This window comes from Danio rerio, chromosome 12, assembly GCF_052040795.2.
Source record: "Danio rerio strain M-AB ecotype USA chromosome 12, GRCz13ab, whole genome shotgun sequence".
In the NCBI taxonomy this organism is placed as follows: Eukaryota; Metazoa; Chordata; class Actinopteri; order Cypriniformes; family Danionidae; genus Danio; species Danio rerio.
Genome location: NC_141032.1, coordinates 21579961 through 21596857, shown reverse-complemented (window position 1 = coordinate 21596857; position 16897 = coordinate 21579961). Strand labels below are relative to the sequence as shown.

At 35.5% G+C, this 16897-nt stretch overlaps 1 protein-coding gene across 1 annotated transcript; it reads right to left on the bottom strand.

Moving 5' to 3' along the window:
- Positions 1-571: 571 nt before the first annotated feature.
- Positions 572-13532, bottom strand: csnk1e (casein kinase 1, epsilon). Its single transcript, NM_212747.1, is given in 11 exon segments — positions 572-1310; positions 3446-3515; positions 3718-3854; positions 8779-8977; positions 9069-9217; positions 9294-9464; positions 9559-9787; positions 12308-12456; positions 12538-12648; positions 12740-12836; positions 13301-13532. Coding segments are annotated over 9 exon segments (1254 nt in total). The 5' UTR covers positions 12816-12836; positions 13301-13532; the 3' UTR covers positions 572-1310; positions 3446-3482.
- Positions 13533-16897: the final 3365 nt, after the last annotated feature.

Sequence of the window (16897 nt, the reverse complement as noted above, 5' to 3'; positions counted from 1 at the left end):
TTGACTTGTAAGGGGACGACATGGTGGCTCAGTGGTTAACACTGTTGCCTCACATCAAGGACACCAGTTTGTGTCCCAGCTGCGTCAGTTGGCATTTCTGTGTGGAGTTTGCATGTTCTCCCTGTGTTGGCGTGGGTTTTCTCCAGGTGCTTCGGTTTCCCCCACAAGTCCAAAAACATGCGCTATAAGTGAATTGGCTTTAGTGTGTGTGTGACTGAGTGTGTATGGATGTTTCTCAGTGCTGAGTTGTTGCTCGAAGGGCGTTCACTGCGTAAAACATATGCTGGATAAGTTAGCAGTTCATTCCGCTGTGGCGACCCCTGATGAATCTAGGGACTAAGTCAAAGGAAAAGGAATAAATTGACTTGTAAGACAACCCAGTCTTGATAATTAATTATTAATAATCCTAAAACTAAAATAAAAAACACTAGAATACTAGTAAACAGATTTGGCCATATGCAATTCTAAAACAAAACTAAATTAAAACAAACACACTAAACATAATAAATAAATGTTTAAATAAATTGACTAAACAAAAAAGATGCCCAAGCTCAACAAGCCGAAACACTTGTACTTTGATATGTGTGTTTATTTATAAATGAGGTTGTCATGGCTAATGTCAATGCAGGAGTCTCCACTTAAAAGTTTCAGTCCACCACATTGTTTGGCTTTGAGTAGAATTCAGGCCTTTAATATTAATGCTCAAATTGATCTTTAGGTTAGTTTACTACGGCCGATGCTGACAACAATACCTCCAATGCACAATCATGACACATTCATCGAGTGACGTCTGCAGTCCAAACACCAGTTCGACTGGAAACAACATTCTGGGAAATTGGTTACTTTTGCATATTTAATATTTAACATGTAAAGACGGTTCCACGAAAAACCTCATACGTCAGTAAGGTGTCAACATACAACACTTTCTGTGTGTTAAAGTAACAGTGCGAGGGATACATTTGTTACATTCTATCAATATTCATTTGAAACTTTACAGTCCAACAAGCAAGTCCTTCGTTTTTTTCCCCAGCATTTCAGACAAAACAGAGAACAACCAGAATAACCTTCACCAGGCTGTCGGTAGAAATTCTCTTTTCCACTTCGCGAGAGTCTCGTGATCCTCGTATCCACTGTCCACATGCGTCTGTATCTGCCATGTCTCTTCAACCTGCAGTGCGTGAGGACGGGGGAGCACTTTGTCCATTACAAAAATGTGGTTTCTTGCCTTCTGCTTCTTGCCTCTGTGTCACACTCCCGTTTTACATAGAAAGATGAATATAAATGTTTTAGGGGAGTTGTCAGTTGTAATCCTGTAAAATAAAGAAAAATCATTTACATTAGTATGTGTGGAAAAAACAGAACGTGGGAACTTTATATTGTTTCTGAAATAAGTCTCTTTTGCTCATCAAGGCTGTGTTTTTTAAAGGGCATCTATAATGAAAATCAACTTGGGTAAGCTGTTTAAACAGAACTGTGTGTGGGTATAGTGTGTCCACAGTCATATTAAAGTGATAGAAAGACAATAAGTCTCTTTATTGAAATTTCCTGATGTTAAAATAGGACCCAAATTCCAGTGATTTTGAAACCCACCACAACGTGATGTAGGAGTACGGTTTTTCACCGCCCACTGAATTAAAAGGCGCTATGTTCCTATCATTTCTATAATGTTAATAAATAAACTGAGATTAAAATATTTGTTACAACAACTCTCTGTGATTTTTATACATTTTATTAGTTTAAAAACATTTTTAAAACAGAGCATGTTGGTAATAAAGACAATAAAATCGCTATGTAATTCTTAACCACTATAATCACCACGGCCACATGGTGTCAGTAAATGCTAATATGTCAGTGTGTGTGTACCTTGGTGTGCACTGCAAACGGCATTTGTGTGTGACTCATCATTTCAGAAAGGCTTGAATAAACTCCACCAAAAATAAACTTACTTGTTATTTTTGACTATTGAGCTACATTTCAGCTTCATTCATGTCTGTCTCTGTCACTGACTGCTGTTTATCTGATGTAGCGCATGATGAGAAACAGACACACTACAGACTGTACTCAAGACACCAAAAGGCGCAGATTCTGGAGACTACAGTGAATTACCTGATGGTTGTTTTGAGCTGAAACTATACAGACACTAAAGGCTTATCTTACATCTTTTAAAAGAGGTAAAATAGGTGCCCTTTAAAAAGACAACAATGATATTATGAAATATAACTACTATTTAAAATAAAAATATATAGTGCTCATAGAAAAATCACCATTGCCCTTTTAAATAATAACTTTATTCCTCATAATCATATTCCAAATAACTTTGAAATGTTTTTGTAGCCTTCTCCTAACCTGTGCCTCTCTTTAACTTAATCCGAAATATCGTTTGGTCTTCAGGCTGTAATGTGAGTAAAGGTATAGATTTTCACAGGGTATGATGATCTTCTATAGGCACTGTATATATAGTTGAAGTCAAAATCATTAGCCCCTCTGTTAAATTGAAAATCTTTTTAAAAAATATTTCCCAAGTTTTAAACACATTTCTGTTTCTATTTCTATTATAATTAATTTCTTTTGTTTTTGTCGTGATCATAGTACATATTATTTCACTAGATATTTTGCAAGATCCTATTAATGCGCATAAAGTGCCATTTAATGGCTTAACTAGGTTAATTCATTGGATAACAGTGGTTTATATACTGTAGCCTAAGGAGCCTAATAACACTGACCTTCAATTGTTTATAAACTGATTTTATTCATTTCAAACAAAAAGAAATAAGACTCCAGAAAAAGGAATATTATCTGAAATAATGTGAACCAACCCTTGCTAAATTTCAGTATGTGTGTGTGTGTGCGCATGTATGAATTCTGTTTTACTGACAGATTTTTTCAACACATAACAATTTCTAATTTAAATTTTCTAAACATAATAATTTTAATAACTATTTTCTAATCATAAATTTAATAATTTATTTTATCATCGCCATGATGACAATACATTATATTTCACAAGAAAATTTGCAAGATACTAATATTCAGCTTAAAGTGATATTTAAAACTCGGTTAATTGGTTAATTTGGCAAGCTATTGTATAACGATGGTTTGCCCTGTAGGCGATGGAAAAAAATATAGCTTAAGGAGGTGATAATACTGACTTTAAGATGGTTAAAAAAATAAAAACTGTTTTTATTCTAAATGAAATGAATCAAATAAAACTTTCTCCAGAAGACAAAATATTATAGGAAATACTGTGAAAAATACCTTGATTGTTGAATATAATTTGGGAAATATTTGAAAGAGATAAAAACTAAGGGGTAACCATTTTGACTTCAACTGTGTATATATTGCTAAAAAAAACATTCTCATCATACAAGATGTGTTTTCAAGTAACTGCATTTTTGTTAAAATATATAAATAAATAAAAATAAATAGATAAATAATAATAACTAACCGCCTAAAAACAGTAAATGACAGAGATGTTGCAGAGCTCATTTCCCCATGTGTTCGAATGGAACGCTGACCTGTGTGAGAGAGACAGAGAGAGGTTTGAACAAACATAGCTATTTTCCATTTATGAATGTCATTAAATAACATCAACTGTTTGTCTTCCAACATTCTGTCTTCAAACATAAGAAACTCAAACTCTTTTTTGATTGAACTAAAGTGAGTTTTTTTTTTGGTGAACTATCCCTTTAAGCAAAGCAGCATTGTGTGAATGGAGACCTGTGGGGGAGTGATGCGGATCTGATCATGACGGAGTGGGAGATCAGGGGAGGCGTTGGCAGGAGCGCCGCGGTGCAGCCGTAAACACACTCTCCTTTCCCGCTCGGCTCCTCGGCCTGCTCTCGGCGATGCGTTTCCTAAAAGACAAAACAACAAGTAGGCTGTGTGTGCAGATTTCAGATACTAACAGCACAGAAGGTCACGAGGATATGCTTTCATAAGGAAGATGAACCACATACTTCAGAAATAACCGGCTTATAAATAGAACAGACATCAATAACAACCCCAGTCATCGTTAAAGAGTGGCTTCACTCTAAAACTCACCCTAATTTCACTTCAAACACAGAAGACCTTTGTTTCTTTACAGGACACAAATGAAGATCATTTTAAAACTGAGAGATATCTGTCTGTCCATTGAAAGTGTATTCACCTGATACCCTGACACTCAGAAAGACCACAGAAATCCTGAATTTATGATAGACAGAATTAATTGACCTTTCAAATCTGCTCACTAACGCTCCAATGAGAAGGGAAAAATTAGGTACATTCATGTGTGTCTCAGTGTACAGTGTGTGTCAAGCTTTGATGGTTAAAGGTAGGGCTGTGCGATTTGGGGAAATCATCAAATTTTTTGACAGATATTGCGATTTCGATTTGATTTGCGATTTAATTTTGTAGTCAAGCTTCAGCTCAATCTGTATTGAAGCTTCTAATTGATAAAATGCAGCGAGTGATAGTTAAAAAAGGAACATAAAAGATATCAACTTATATTAGCAAACATTTCTGATATTGTACTTTGCTGTTGCTTGCTACTAGATTGAGTGTCACTAACAGTTGTAGCTGACTTTTAAGCAAGACGCTCTTCCTGTGGTGCTTTTTTAGGTGCTGGTTGTTGTATTTACTCGTTCTGCAACAGCTCTTACAAATTACTTGGTTTTGTTTTGTGTCTGTGACTTTGAAACCAAGATATTCCCATATTACTGACGAGCTGTTTTTCTTCCATATTAAATAGTTCATTAGCAGGAGATGCCATCATCCCACTTGTTCGCGCTTTCCTGTTTGTTTATTTGTTTGTTTGTTTGTTTTATTGTGGGCATAGTTCGGTTGTACAATTCTGATTGGGCAGAATGAAAGTGTGCTCACTTAATTGGCTAGTAAGATGGCAGTCATGCATTTCCTCTGGGTGGGGAAAGTTAAATAATATATATATTATATTGCAGCCTCTTGCGATTAGATAATCACAACAATTTGATTTTGATTAATCACACAGCCCCTGTTAAAGGTGTTAAATATGTTTATCATATAATTTGGTCCTGTCTCTTTAGAAGACATGGATTAAACTGCTTGACTGATATATATTTAAAAATGTAAGCATCAGATATTTAGGTAAATAGACTATCAAATGAATGGAAAAAATTTATATATATATATATATATATATATATATATATATATATATATATATATATATATATATATATATATATATATATATATATATATATATAAATTTGTGTATTTATTTAATTTTTTTAATTAATTTTGTAATCTGAAGAGAGAACTAAAATTTCTTATAGGTTTGGATTGATATTATTGTGACGAATGCTCAATCCCAAATCTAGCCCTTAGCCCTTTATAAGGAGATGCACAAATGTAGATATTTTTGAAATTATTATGACTTTTTACAACAAACATGCATATGTTTTAATACATTCATAACAGTGTTTGGGTTTTATGGTCATGCTTTAAAAAAAGTCTTTAATCCATAATAACAGCTGCATACGGGTCCCACAACAAATTTTTAAATCTGTCACTTGATGATACTCGAATACCCTGACAGAGAAGTCTAGTGACTGGAAATGAGCTTTTTACAGTATCCGGTATAAAGTTAATGTTGTTTTCTAGTAAATAAATAGATGATTATGGCTACAGTGTAAATGCACATTACAGTTAGGAGCTTATTGCTAAATTATCTTGTTTTGATAACATGATATCGTTGCCTTCAGTGATTTCCTGAAGATAAACACTAAAACCATAACACAACTGGAATAACTAAAGCAGTCGCCATGGTTGAATTCATGACGTAATAGCTTGCGATAAATATGATGACATGTGCAGGTGTTGTAATGGTGTCCCATTTCTTAGGGGTACTTTTGAAACCCTTCCCCTTCACTCTCTTTCAATGGCCAAAGGGAAATCAGAACTGGGATTTTTCCTAAATGATGCAAATTCATACCACATCAATAGACATCAAATGACAAAGACAATCTCTTTTAAAGCATGTACAGCATTATAATGGGTGGTTCACGCCGCTGTGGCTACCCCTATTAAATCTGGGACTAAGTCAAAGGAAAGTGAGAGAGCATTATAGTATCACTATGGCTCAACGAACCTCCAATTGATCATGTTGATGATCAGCAAAAAAATGACCAACAGGACTAGCACAAGGATCGGTTAAATCCTGTAGTGTGCAGTAGTGATAAGAGAAAATAATCACTTGCTTCTCAAAACGAATGACTGTTTTGAAGCATCCGAAACACCGCCTGGTGGTCAAAATGGTGTAAGTGCAAAAAACATTCAAGCAAATTAGATTGCATTAGTTTTTTATTTAAACATATTGCAAACTTTAAATTTAAATGATAATTTACAAATCCACATAGCTTATCATTTAAAATCAGTAGGTATTAAGTGTCTAAATACTATGTTTATTTTCAAGGCTTATATATAGTTTATTAAATGGTGGGCTCTGCTAAACAGTACAACAAGAGACTATTACCTAATGTTGTTCCTATTTATTTTACAAACGCCTCATTAAAATGTATGCAAACTATTTAAAACTGGTAAAACCAATGAAACCAGTTCAGTGATTTGCCACCGGGGCGATCTGAGCGAATTCGCACAATTCATGTAGTTTTCACGAAAGTTTGAATTTTCAATAAGTTTGAAAACAGTTATGATGTAACAAATACCCAATATTGACATCATGTGACCCTGCTACTGAAAAAAAAAGAAACATAAAGGTTTCGAATCATCACAAGATACATTCAGCTGCAAAGCTCGCACACCCACACACGTTTCAGGCCATTAGATCCAGACCGGGCATACCATATACGGGATGTATCAGTCACGGATTTGTATAGTTAAATAAGCTATTCCAAGAATGTCAACATAAATTATATGTAGTTATTAATTACAATACACAAAATACTACTGATAATTAATTCGATTTTTGTATTGATATTCATTTTGATCGATAAAATTAACCATACCATTTTTTTTACTGTAGGTGATGAGATATTTAGGTTATGTTTCTTCAACCTATTGTGTTTAGCTAACATTCACACCTACTTCAACCCTAAACATACCCCTTACAGTAATGAAAAAACTGTTTTATTATTGTACTGAATCACAAAAATGACGTACAGTATGTGCACATTCTGATTAGTCGCAGATGTAGGCTACACTTCTAGCCATAACCAGCCTGCTTCTGGTGGAAGTCTCTCCCACTTGGAAATCTGGATTAAGTGGTCTGAATCTAGTGTGGCCTCTGCAGCAGGATATTACTGGCCATCTCTAGTGTACAGGTATGTTATCAGCCAGCTAACAATAAGAAAGAAGGAAGGAGGAACAAATGAACAAATATTTACAAAATCTTTTAATTATAATTTATAATCTTCCTAAAGTAAATATTATTCACTTGCCATGTATAATTTTAAAACAATAAAATGAATATGTAATAGTTTCATATTTTAGTTTGATCAACTTTAGCTGTTTTAAAAACCTAAATAATTTACCTTGAATCAAGAGATGAGTTTGTTTAAAGCTGTCGATGTTACTATATGATACACTATGTAACTATGTAATGCAATAGTTTGCACACATACAAGCTGAAGAATGCTGCACCACGCACCCCACCGCTACATGAAATCCCTCACTTATGCAGGGCTGATGATATTAAAGGGATAATTCACAAAAAATGTATTCTTCACCATTTACTCACTGAAATTATTTTAAAGTTTTATGTATTTCTCAACAAAAAAACTAGATATTCTAAGGAAAAATAGAAAAAAGCAGCCATTGACATCAATAGTAGGAACAAAAAATACTATGGAAGTCAATGGCTGCTGGTTGCTTTGTGTTTAACAGAGAAAATAAAGTCAAACAGGTTTGAAGCAAGTAGAGGCTGAGTAAATGATTGAATGGCTGAGTAAATGGCAGAATTTGCATTTTTGAGTGAACTATCCCTTTAATCCACATGTACTGTAAGCACAATAACTGAAAACTCAAGATTTTGCAATTTTCAGACCCTTAAATCCAGCGTGATGTATAAATGAAGAGTCAGTCAATATAGCATGTGTACTACTGTGTTTTTTTACATGGTATTCAGCCATAACAAATAAAGCGAGTTAAGTTATTTAGTAAAATATGCAGTCAGTACCAAAGCTTCCTATATACGGTAAAGTCTAAATAGGATACAGCTGCAGATACGCAGTCATCTACATAGCATCATTTTTGTAACATTGCGTAACAATAATTAATATTTTTACAGTACCGTGACGGTTGGGTTCAGTGTTGGGGTGTGGGGGGTGTAGGCATTAATAAAATATAATTTATTGGGTAATTTAATAAATAACATACTCGGTGCAACTACTGTTTTTGCATTACAGTGACAGTTGGGTTTAGGGTTGGGGTAGACGTTAATAAAAACCAATAAATAGGAAATGATAATTAATAAATTATTTATATAATTCTCGTTAACTTAAAGTCGCAACTGTATTTGATCTAGCAACAACCTCTATATACGCAGAGTATGTGTGATTGCATTTTTCAAAAGCGAAAGTGCAAGTAAAGTACTGCGCATTCAAAAGCAATTCATCACCCTGCATATTCACACAGCAGCTCCGTGATGTCCACTTTACAGCACTGCACAATATTATTAAGCATATTATAAGACATGTTATATACACAGGGCATCCAACCAACATTAGAAGATACAGAAATCCACATCACTGCATGCATCTGTTTGCATTGGATTCAATGCGAGTTATCCTTGAGACTCACCAGACTGAGGTACACGGGAGGCAGGTGTGGAGCTGGGAGGGTCTGGGCCATTGCGGACCCTGTTGGGAGCTGGGAGGTTTGGGCCAGAGGGCAAAGCACGAGCCGCAGAACCCGGCGGTCCACCTCCAGTCCTCTCATCCCTCTCTTCTCCCTCTCCTCTCTGCTCCTTCTCTTTCTCCTCAGCTGTTCTGCTAGAGCCCTGACACAGATACAAAAAAGCCACAACGTGAGCAAACGAATGCAGATTTGAACTGTGCTGCTTTAAAAAATGCATTGTTTAAAGAGCATACAAATTTCAGCATGTTCCAGTCAAACACATAGTCGTAGGAAAAACCCTGTCTGTGGAAAAGGTTCCTGAACAGCTGTCTCAAGTAGGAGTAGTCAGGCTTGTCATCGAATCGGAGTGAGCGGCAGAAGTTCATGTAGGTTGAAAATTCCGCTAGAAACATAGAAATAAAGTGTTAAATGAGACATTACGTTTCGATTTATTTGATTCATTTTATAGTCAAACTTACACGGAAAGCCCTTGCAAAGAACCTCAATGGGGGTTGACATCTTTTTTTCACTGATTCGCTCATACTTCTGTCTTTTAGTGGCTGCTTTCAGGCCTTGCCAGGGAAGAGAACCCAAGTTGAAGTACATAAGTACATAGCCAAGGGATTCGAGATCATCCCGTCGAGATTGCTCTGTGGAAGCACAAGGTAAATTTAGACTAACCCAAAATAAAGAGTCAATTTTTTACCAGAAGGAAGAATTTTAGTGGCCTTCGAGTGACCTTACCAATGCCCAAATGAGTGTTAATGGAGGCGTAGCGGGCAGTGCCAGTCAGGTTCTTATTCTCACGGTAGGGAATGTGCTGATGTGTGCGGGCGTCACGGTACTTTTTGGCCAAGCCGAAGTCTATGATGTAGACTAGGTTTCCCTTCTTGCCAAGCCCCATCAGGAAATTATCTGGTTTAATGTCTCTGTGAATAAAGTTCTTGGAGTGGATGTACTCAATTCGGCTAATCTGGAATGAATAACCATCAAACAAATTAGGCAACAAAAGCAAATAGCAGGGTTCCCATTCTAAGCTAAATGTCAAATTCCTGACTAAAACTCTGAATTTTGATGACCTATAATAAGCACAGAGCAGCCAAAAAGGAACCTTTTTCTTTTATCAAGGTGTCACATCATATCTGTTCAGGATTCTGATGCTAAAACCCCAAACAAAGCTACACTATAAAAATTAGATTGAATTGCTGTATTAAACTCAAAGGCCTTGTCAATCTTTTCAATTAGTCTATAACATTAATCAGTGATTCCTTTAGACAAATCTAGGAGTTTAAATAATTTAAACAAGTGGCAGAGGTTAAAAAAATGGTAGAAGTTAATAGTAATTAGCTCGAAACTACTAATGAGTAGGCCCACACAGAATCTGCATGCGGAGAAATGCACAGATTTTTAGACCATCGTTGAGTCTATTTATTTACTTGTGTAAATTTATATCTATTCAGTTTTTAAATTAATTTAAGTAATAATATTGACTAATATGAAAGTGTTCACTTGATTTATTTACAATACATTTTGTAAAGTGATTTTATATGATAGACTTGCTTTGTTTACCAAATTTGTGAATCTATAGATGGAAATGCATTGTAACCATTAAATAAAAGTTAAAAAGCTAATATTTTTTTTAATTTCATATATTAAGTTTTTAGTTATGATACTCCCAAAATGATTCTGCATAAATCTGCTAATTTTTTAATCAAAATTCTCAGCAGAAATAGCAAAAAATGTCCACAGATTCTGTCTGGGCCTACCAATTAGTTACATTTTTAATTCTGTCAATGACAATGTATATGTTACCTAATATAGGCTACACTTCAGAATGATATAGTTAAGAACTAGCTAGCTAATATTATGGCTACTAACCCCTTTTTCACCTGTATGACCAAGATTTTACCCAATATACAGCCTGGTGACAACATTTGACTTAAGTGATTCCCCATTGACAAGTGCAAAAGGAATAAATAGGAACTGAAAAATAGGAAAAATATGAATAGGCAAAAACATAAAAGAAACACACAAAAAAGGTTCATTTTAATAAAAGCAAAGTAAAATTTAAACTGAGAAACTAAGTTTATTGATATTCTAGGACTTGGACAAATAAAATAATAAAATAAAATTCTCTGACTTCCAAAGTATGGACTAGACTTTCCCCATGATATTGCAGATCCATGACTCACGGGAAACCTGAAAACCTTATTTCTGCAGCCAGACATTTAATAATCAGTTTTATAATATTTTATACATGTATCATTGCATCATGCACCAGTTATGCTATGATATGTGTCTTTCCGTTCATTAAATGTTTATCAAAGTAATACAGATTATGCATATTCATTTTTCATTCATTCAATTATTTTTATTCGGCTTAGTCCCTGATTTATCAGGAGTCGCCATGAACTGAACTGACAACTCATCCAGCTGACAACTTAACCAGCATATGTTTTACACAATGGATGCCCTTCCAGTTGCAACCTGGTAATATACTTCTTTTAATGAATCAATATTTCCCTATATCTTGATACTGGTCTTTCAATCTAAGCTGATGTGTGAACAAAAAATTTCATTAAAAGCTGTGCATCGCACCTCCAATCCAGTCATCACAGTACTCTGTTTTGTTCCTAACAAAAACAATAAAACATAGTCTTTCACATTTTGTCTATTCTACTACAATTATTTACCTTTTACACAATTTCTTCCACTGTTTGATGAGGCTAAGTGATTTCAAACATCATGAACATCTCTTGTAATCAATCAATTGTTGTGTAAATCTACCGAATTTCAAAACCAAGGTGCATAATCCATTGTTTTTGTGAACAGTTACACCTTCATCAATTATGTTTTATATAGTGAAAACTTGGGCGAGGCAGTGGCGCAGTAGGTAGTGCTGTCGCCTCACAGCAAGAAGGTCGCTGGGTTGCTGGTTTGAGTCTCGGCTCAGTTGGCGTTTCTGTGTGGAGTTTGCATGTTCTCCCTGCATTCGCGTGGGTTTCCTCTGGGTGCTCCGGTTTCCCCCACAGTCCAAAGACATGCGGTACAGGTGAATTGGGTAAGCTAAAATTGTCCGTTGTGTGTGTGTTTCCCAGAGATGAGTTGCGGCTGGAAGGGCATTCGCTGCGTAAAAACTTACTGGACAAGATAGCGGTTCATTCCATGGTGACCCCGGATTAATAAGGGGACTAAGCCGACAAGAAAATGAATGAATGAATAGTGAAAACTTGCAATTGACCAAAAGGCATTGAAGCTGGCTGCCATGGTATTATATAGTTGTTATTTTGTTGTGACACAAAATAAAAAGTCTCATTTAATATAAATCTACAGGATTTTGCCCATTTTACCCACCAACTTTTCTGACTTACAAAAGTAATCGCACGTAAGACACAATACATCACATCTGTAGCAAACTGGTGCAGGTCGAGATATTCTTTCAGATAACTAACTCCAAAATTAAACAAAGCAAATACATATTCAAAGCAAATACCATCTGGTCTGCCAGCAGCAGGACAGTTTTAAGTGTGAATTTCCTTGAGCAGAAGTTGAACAGGTCCTCCAAGCTCGGACCCAGGAGCTCCATCACCATGACATTATAGTCCCCTTCAGCACCACACCATTTGATGGAGGGAATACCCACTGCAATTAGGGAAAATTCAAAACACATTTCTCAAACCAATTCTCAGTATCATGAAGGAAAACAGAGGGATCCTCTCTCACCTCCACCCTGCATCATCTTATAAAACTTGCTCTCAATATGTAATTGTGGATGTTTAGTCTTCACGCTCTCCAACTTAATGGCTACCTCTTCTCCAGATGTGATGTTTGCACCTGCAAGGTGTGATTTTTTACAGCATGAGCACACAAAAAAACCTCTTGAAACCTATATCAGCAGCCATTTCAAGTAAATAACAGGTTTTACCCAAGTAAATATCACCAAAGGAGCCACTTCCGATCTTTCGCCCGAGGCGATATTTACTTCCAACACGCAACTCCATGATTTCTTCCTCAGAGTCAGCCTTAAAATCATGCAAGACATTAATATGATGCAGATAAATACACTACTTTAACAATCACAAATGTTTATTTCAGCAGCATTCAGAAAAGCTGCATTGGCAGTCATGCATCTAACATCTGACATCTGAGTCATGTGATGTGATCCGAACACAGTTTGCTGTTCATTTGCAACGAACAGGTTAATATTCAATCTCGAGCAGCATCGCAGATCATATAACTAAAGCAATAAAATACGCAATCTATTAATCAATGAAGCATTTGGGTCGGTGTTTTACGTCGTTCGCACAGCTGAACACACAAGACGAAATCTGTCTTCAGCGTTTTTCAGCCAATTTTGTAGCAGCCGCACCCAAAACCGCGTTGATCCCGAGCTTTCACAAACCGTAGGTGACGTTAACCTCCATCCTGGACAGCTAAATGAATCTAAACACTCTTGTCCTGAAATGACCTTTAAAATCTTTCTTACCTAACGTGAGGGTGGTGGAAAAGTGGGGCTGGTTGACAGGCTTGCGCTCGTAAGACAGGACCCTGGACAGCGAAGAGTGCAAGCGAATTTTTAAAGGTCTCATCACAAATGTAATCCCAACCTCTGCTTTTCCTCCTCAGGTTTTCAAATCCTCGATTTTATTTCTCAGCACGAGGATTGACCTACTTGCATTAGCGGGCTAGCGAGCGGCAGCCTCCCTTGTTTGTATCGCAGCGCACTTCTCACAGAAATGATGTCATTCACAAACTAGCGGAAGGACCCGGATCACTTCAAGGGGCAGCGCGCTTGACGTGTGTACGCAGCCTCATTCCCGTCCACACTGCTCGTACACACGACACGCACGCGACCCACTACAACACTCAGCGAAGAGAAATATCATTATAATAACATAAATATAATCATTAGAAAACTACGTCAACGAGGAAACACGAATTTGGCATTTAAAAATAAAGATAATTCTCCAAGCCTTACTCTGGTTCTGTTTTTATTTTTATTTTAAAATGGTTTCATTCATTATAATATTTCATATATTTAATGATTTGATAAGTAGACGTGAATGATCTACAGCCAGTGAGTCTTTATTGCGAAATACGTCATTCTTAAACGGATTCTTCACTCAAAAATGAAACTGTAGGCGTCTCACCAAACATTTGAGTTTTTTTTTTCTGTTAAACACAAAAATAAAATATTTTTAAAAATGTTGGTAACCAGTGCAATGTTACCTAACATCCCAATGCCATCCACACAGCTGAAAGTCCTGTCCACACAAAATAAATTAGACAGCAGTGAAAAAAGAAAGCTTATGATTAGAGCAATAAGTTTTTCACAAACTCTGCAATTCACCAACATGGTGTCCTCAAAAGAGGTACTTGAATTATGCTGTAAATATTGTCTATATATAGTTCAAATCAAAATTATAACCACCCACCCACCCCAATATTTTGCCGCAATTTCTGTTTAATTGAAAGAAGTTTTTTTTCAACACCTTTTCTAAAATAGTTTTAATAACTCATTTCTAATAACTGATTTATTTCATCTTTGCCATGATGACAGTATATAATATTTGACTAGATATGTTTCAAGATCGTAGTATTCAGCTTAAAGGGGAATTTAAAGGCTTAACTAGGTTAATTAGGCAGGTTAGAGTAATTAGGCAAGTTATTGTATAATGATGATTTGTACTGTAGGCTGATGAAAAAATATAGCTTAAAGGGGATGATAATATTGATCTTAAAATGCCTTTAAAAATTCAAAACTGCTTTTATTCTTGCCGAAATAAAACAAATAATAGTTTTACCAGAAGAAACAATATTATCAGACATACTGTGAAGATTTCCTTGCTCTGACAAACATCATTTCAGAAATATTTAAAAAAAGAAAGAAAAAAAGCACATATATTTAAAAGATTTAGCTGAGCAAGACTAGTTTGAATTTATCCCTTTTCTTTGCATGAGACTAAAATTACATTCCAGGATTTCTGCATTATCTTGTAAGCATATTTTATTTTATTTGTATTATTCATAGACAGCCTGTTAAGTCGAGATTTTCAGTTTCGTTTCAAGGCAATAACGATGTCAATAAATAAATGAACATTGTTGCTCATAACACTTAAATGTGGCTGTCTTCATTGGTGGTTCTCAACCCTGGGCTCCAAGACCCAGTAGAATACCTCAAAATGACTTATGAAAGCATAAAAGCATGCAAGCATCAAAACAATTTATCAAAACTCAAGATTTTCATTCTTTGAGAAACCAATTTCAACTGTCACAGCAAATTTAGCTATTCAGAAAAGTGTGATTAGACAAATAAAATATAAAAAACTTTATAAATAAAAACAAGATGTTTATTAAGAAAACTTTTGTTCTTAAAGTGATTCTCTCTCTCTCTCTTTCTTACACGCACACACACAATTAAAATTAAGACTTTCAAATATTTTCATGTATTGGTCTACTTGCTTTTATTGGCATATACCAGCATCTATGGCTATTTTTAAAGCCGTAATCAATCTTGTATTTAAAAATAAATTGTTGCAACAGTAGTAATGAGTATCAACTGACAACCAACAAATAGTACATTCCAACAAAATGATTTATAGACAGAGTCTGACCCAAAAATATGACACGTTGTTAGTATTTCACCTTTTTAATAAACATATCCAGACTTTATTCTGGAATAACAAATTTGGCATCTTACGTAAACAGTGGTTACCTCCACAAATAATCTTCTGAAAAAAACGTTCATACATGATTGGATTGACATCATATTGCTTATTGTTATTATTAACACAGTTGGCCGAGTTCATTTGTCATTGTGTTTGTGTGTTTAAATATAAAGAGGGCAGCCTGTTTATTAAAAACAGTACTAAACAGTACGTAAAATACTAAAATGTGTAATGCACATACATACTTCTGTGTATAATGGAAGTCAAAAAGGCTGAAAACCACTAGTCTAAAATCTTTAAGCACTTAATAGCTTCCTCCAGCTCTTGCCTCAGAAAACAGTTTCAGGGTATTAGAGCCAGCTTGAATAGACTACTCAAAAGATTCTTCCCACAAGCTCTTAGAGCTCTCAAAGCCAATCATCTTACACCCCTCCGAAATATAATCTTTTCCCTCCTCCCCACCACACCAAAACCTGAAAGCATCATGCAAATCGAACTCTATGCAGTTCTGAGTGTACCTCACACAGGTGAGTGGGGTTGACAATCCACCTGTAGAAGTCACACTCTTCCTTCTGATACTTTAACTGACAATTGCACTGGTTCTGCAAGAGACACTTTCTTTCAAATCCCTCTATTTTCTTTAAAAAAAAAAAAAAACATTGTGCATTTGTGAAGTGTGCTTCAAACAGGCGAGTGGGCTCGATAAAGCACCTGCAAAAACACTCTTCTCTCTATGAACACCAAACACCACTTAACCTCCAAACTCTTATCACGTAATTCTCCCAGCACTAACAGAGTTCCTTTGTATAATTAGCACTTCTTGTGTGTACTGCCTCTTTATGTTGAATCTCTGAATACATCCTCATTGAGTACATTTACATGGACACCAATAATCCGATATTAATGCGATTAAGACAATACTCTGACTAAGAGTCTATCATGTAAACAGCCATTTATGACTGATATAATCCGATTAAGGCGATAATTGAACTATACAGAAATGGAATAAAGACATGAAAACTATGCCGATTTTAGTCGCAGTATTGAAGTGCAGTACAGACATGTTACTGTCGAGTAGAACTTTTCATCGCAGTTTGCTACAGGATGGTCTATACACAAATGGCTGTGTTTTTTTTCTCTCTCCCCTTTGGCATGCAGTATCAATATCCATTAAAACAACACACTAATGTTCCTAAGTGAAAGTGCCAAACTGTAGCTTGAAAATTACAAAGTGACATGAAACTCTGGAGGAAATGTGGATAGCGTGATGACACAATGACGTTAATCGATCTGTGCTATAACATGTACAACAGGATCATGAAAGGAACATTCAAAAAGCAACTCATGTAAGTAAACCTTAATCATATTATTGTCTTATTCAGATTAATGCAAATAATTAGATTACTGATGTCCAA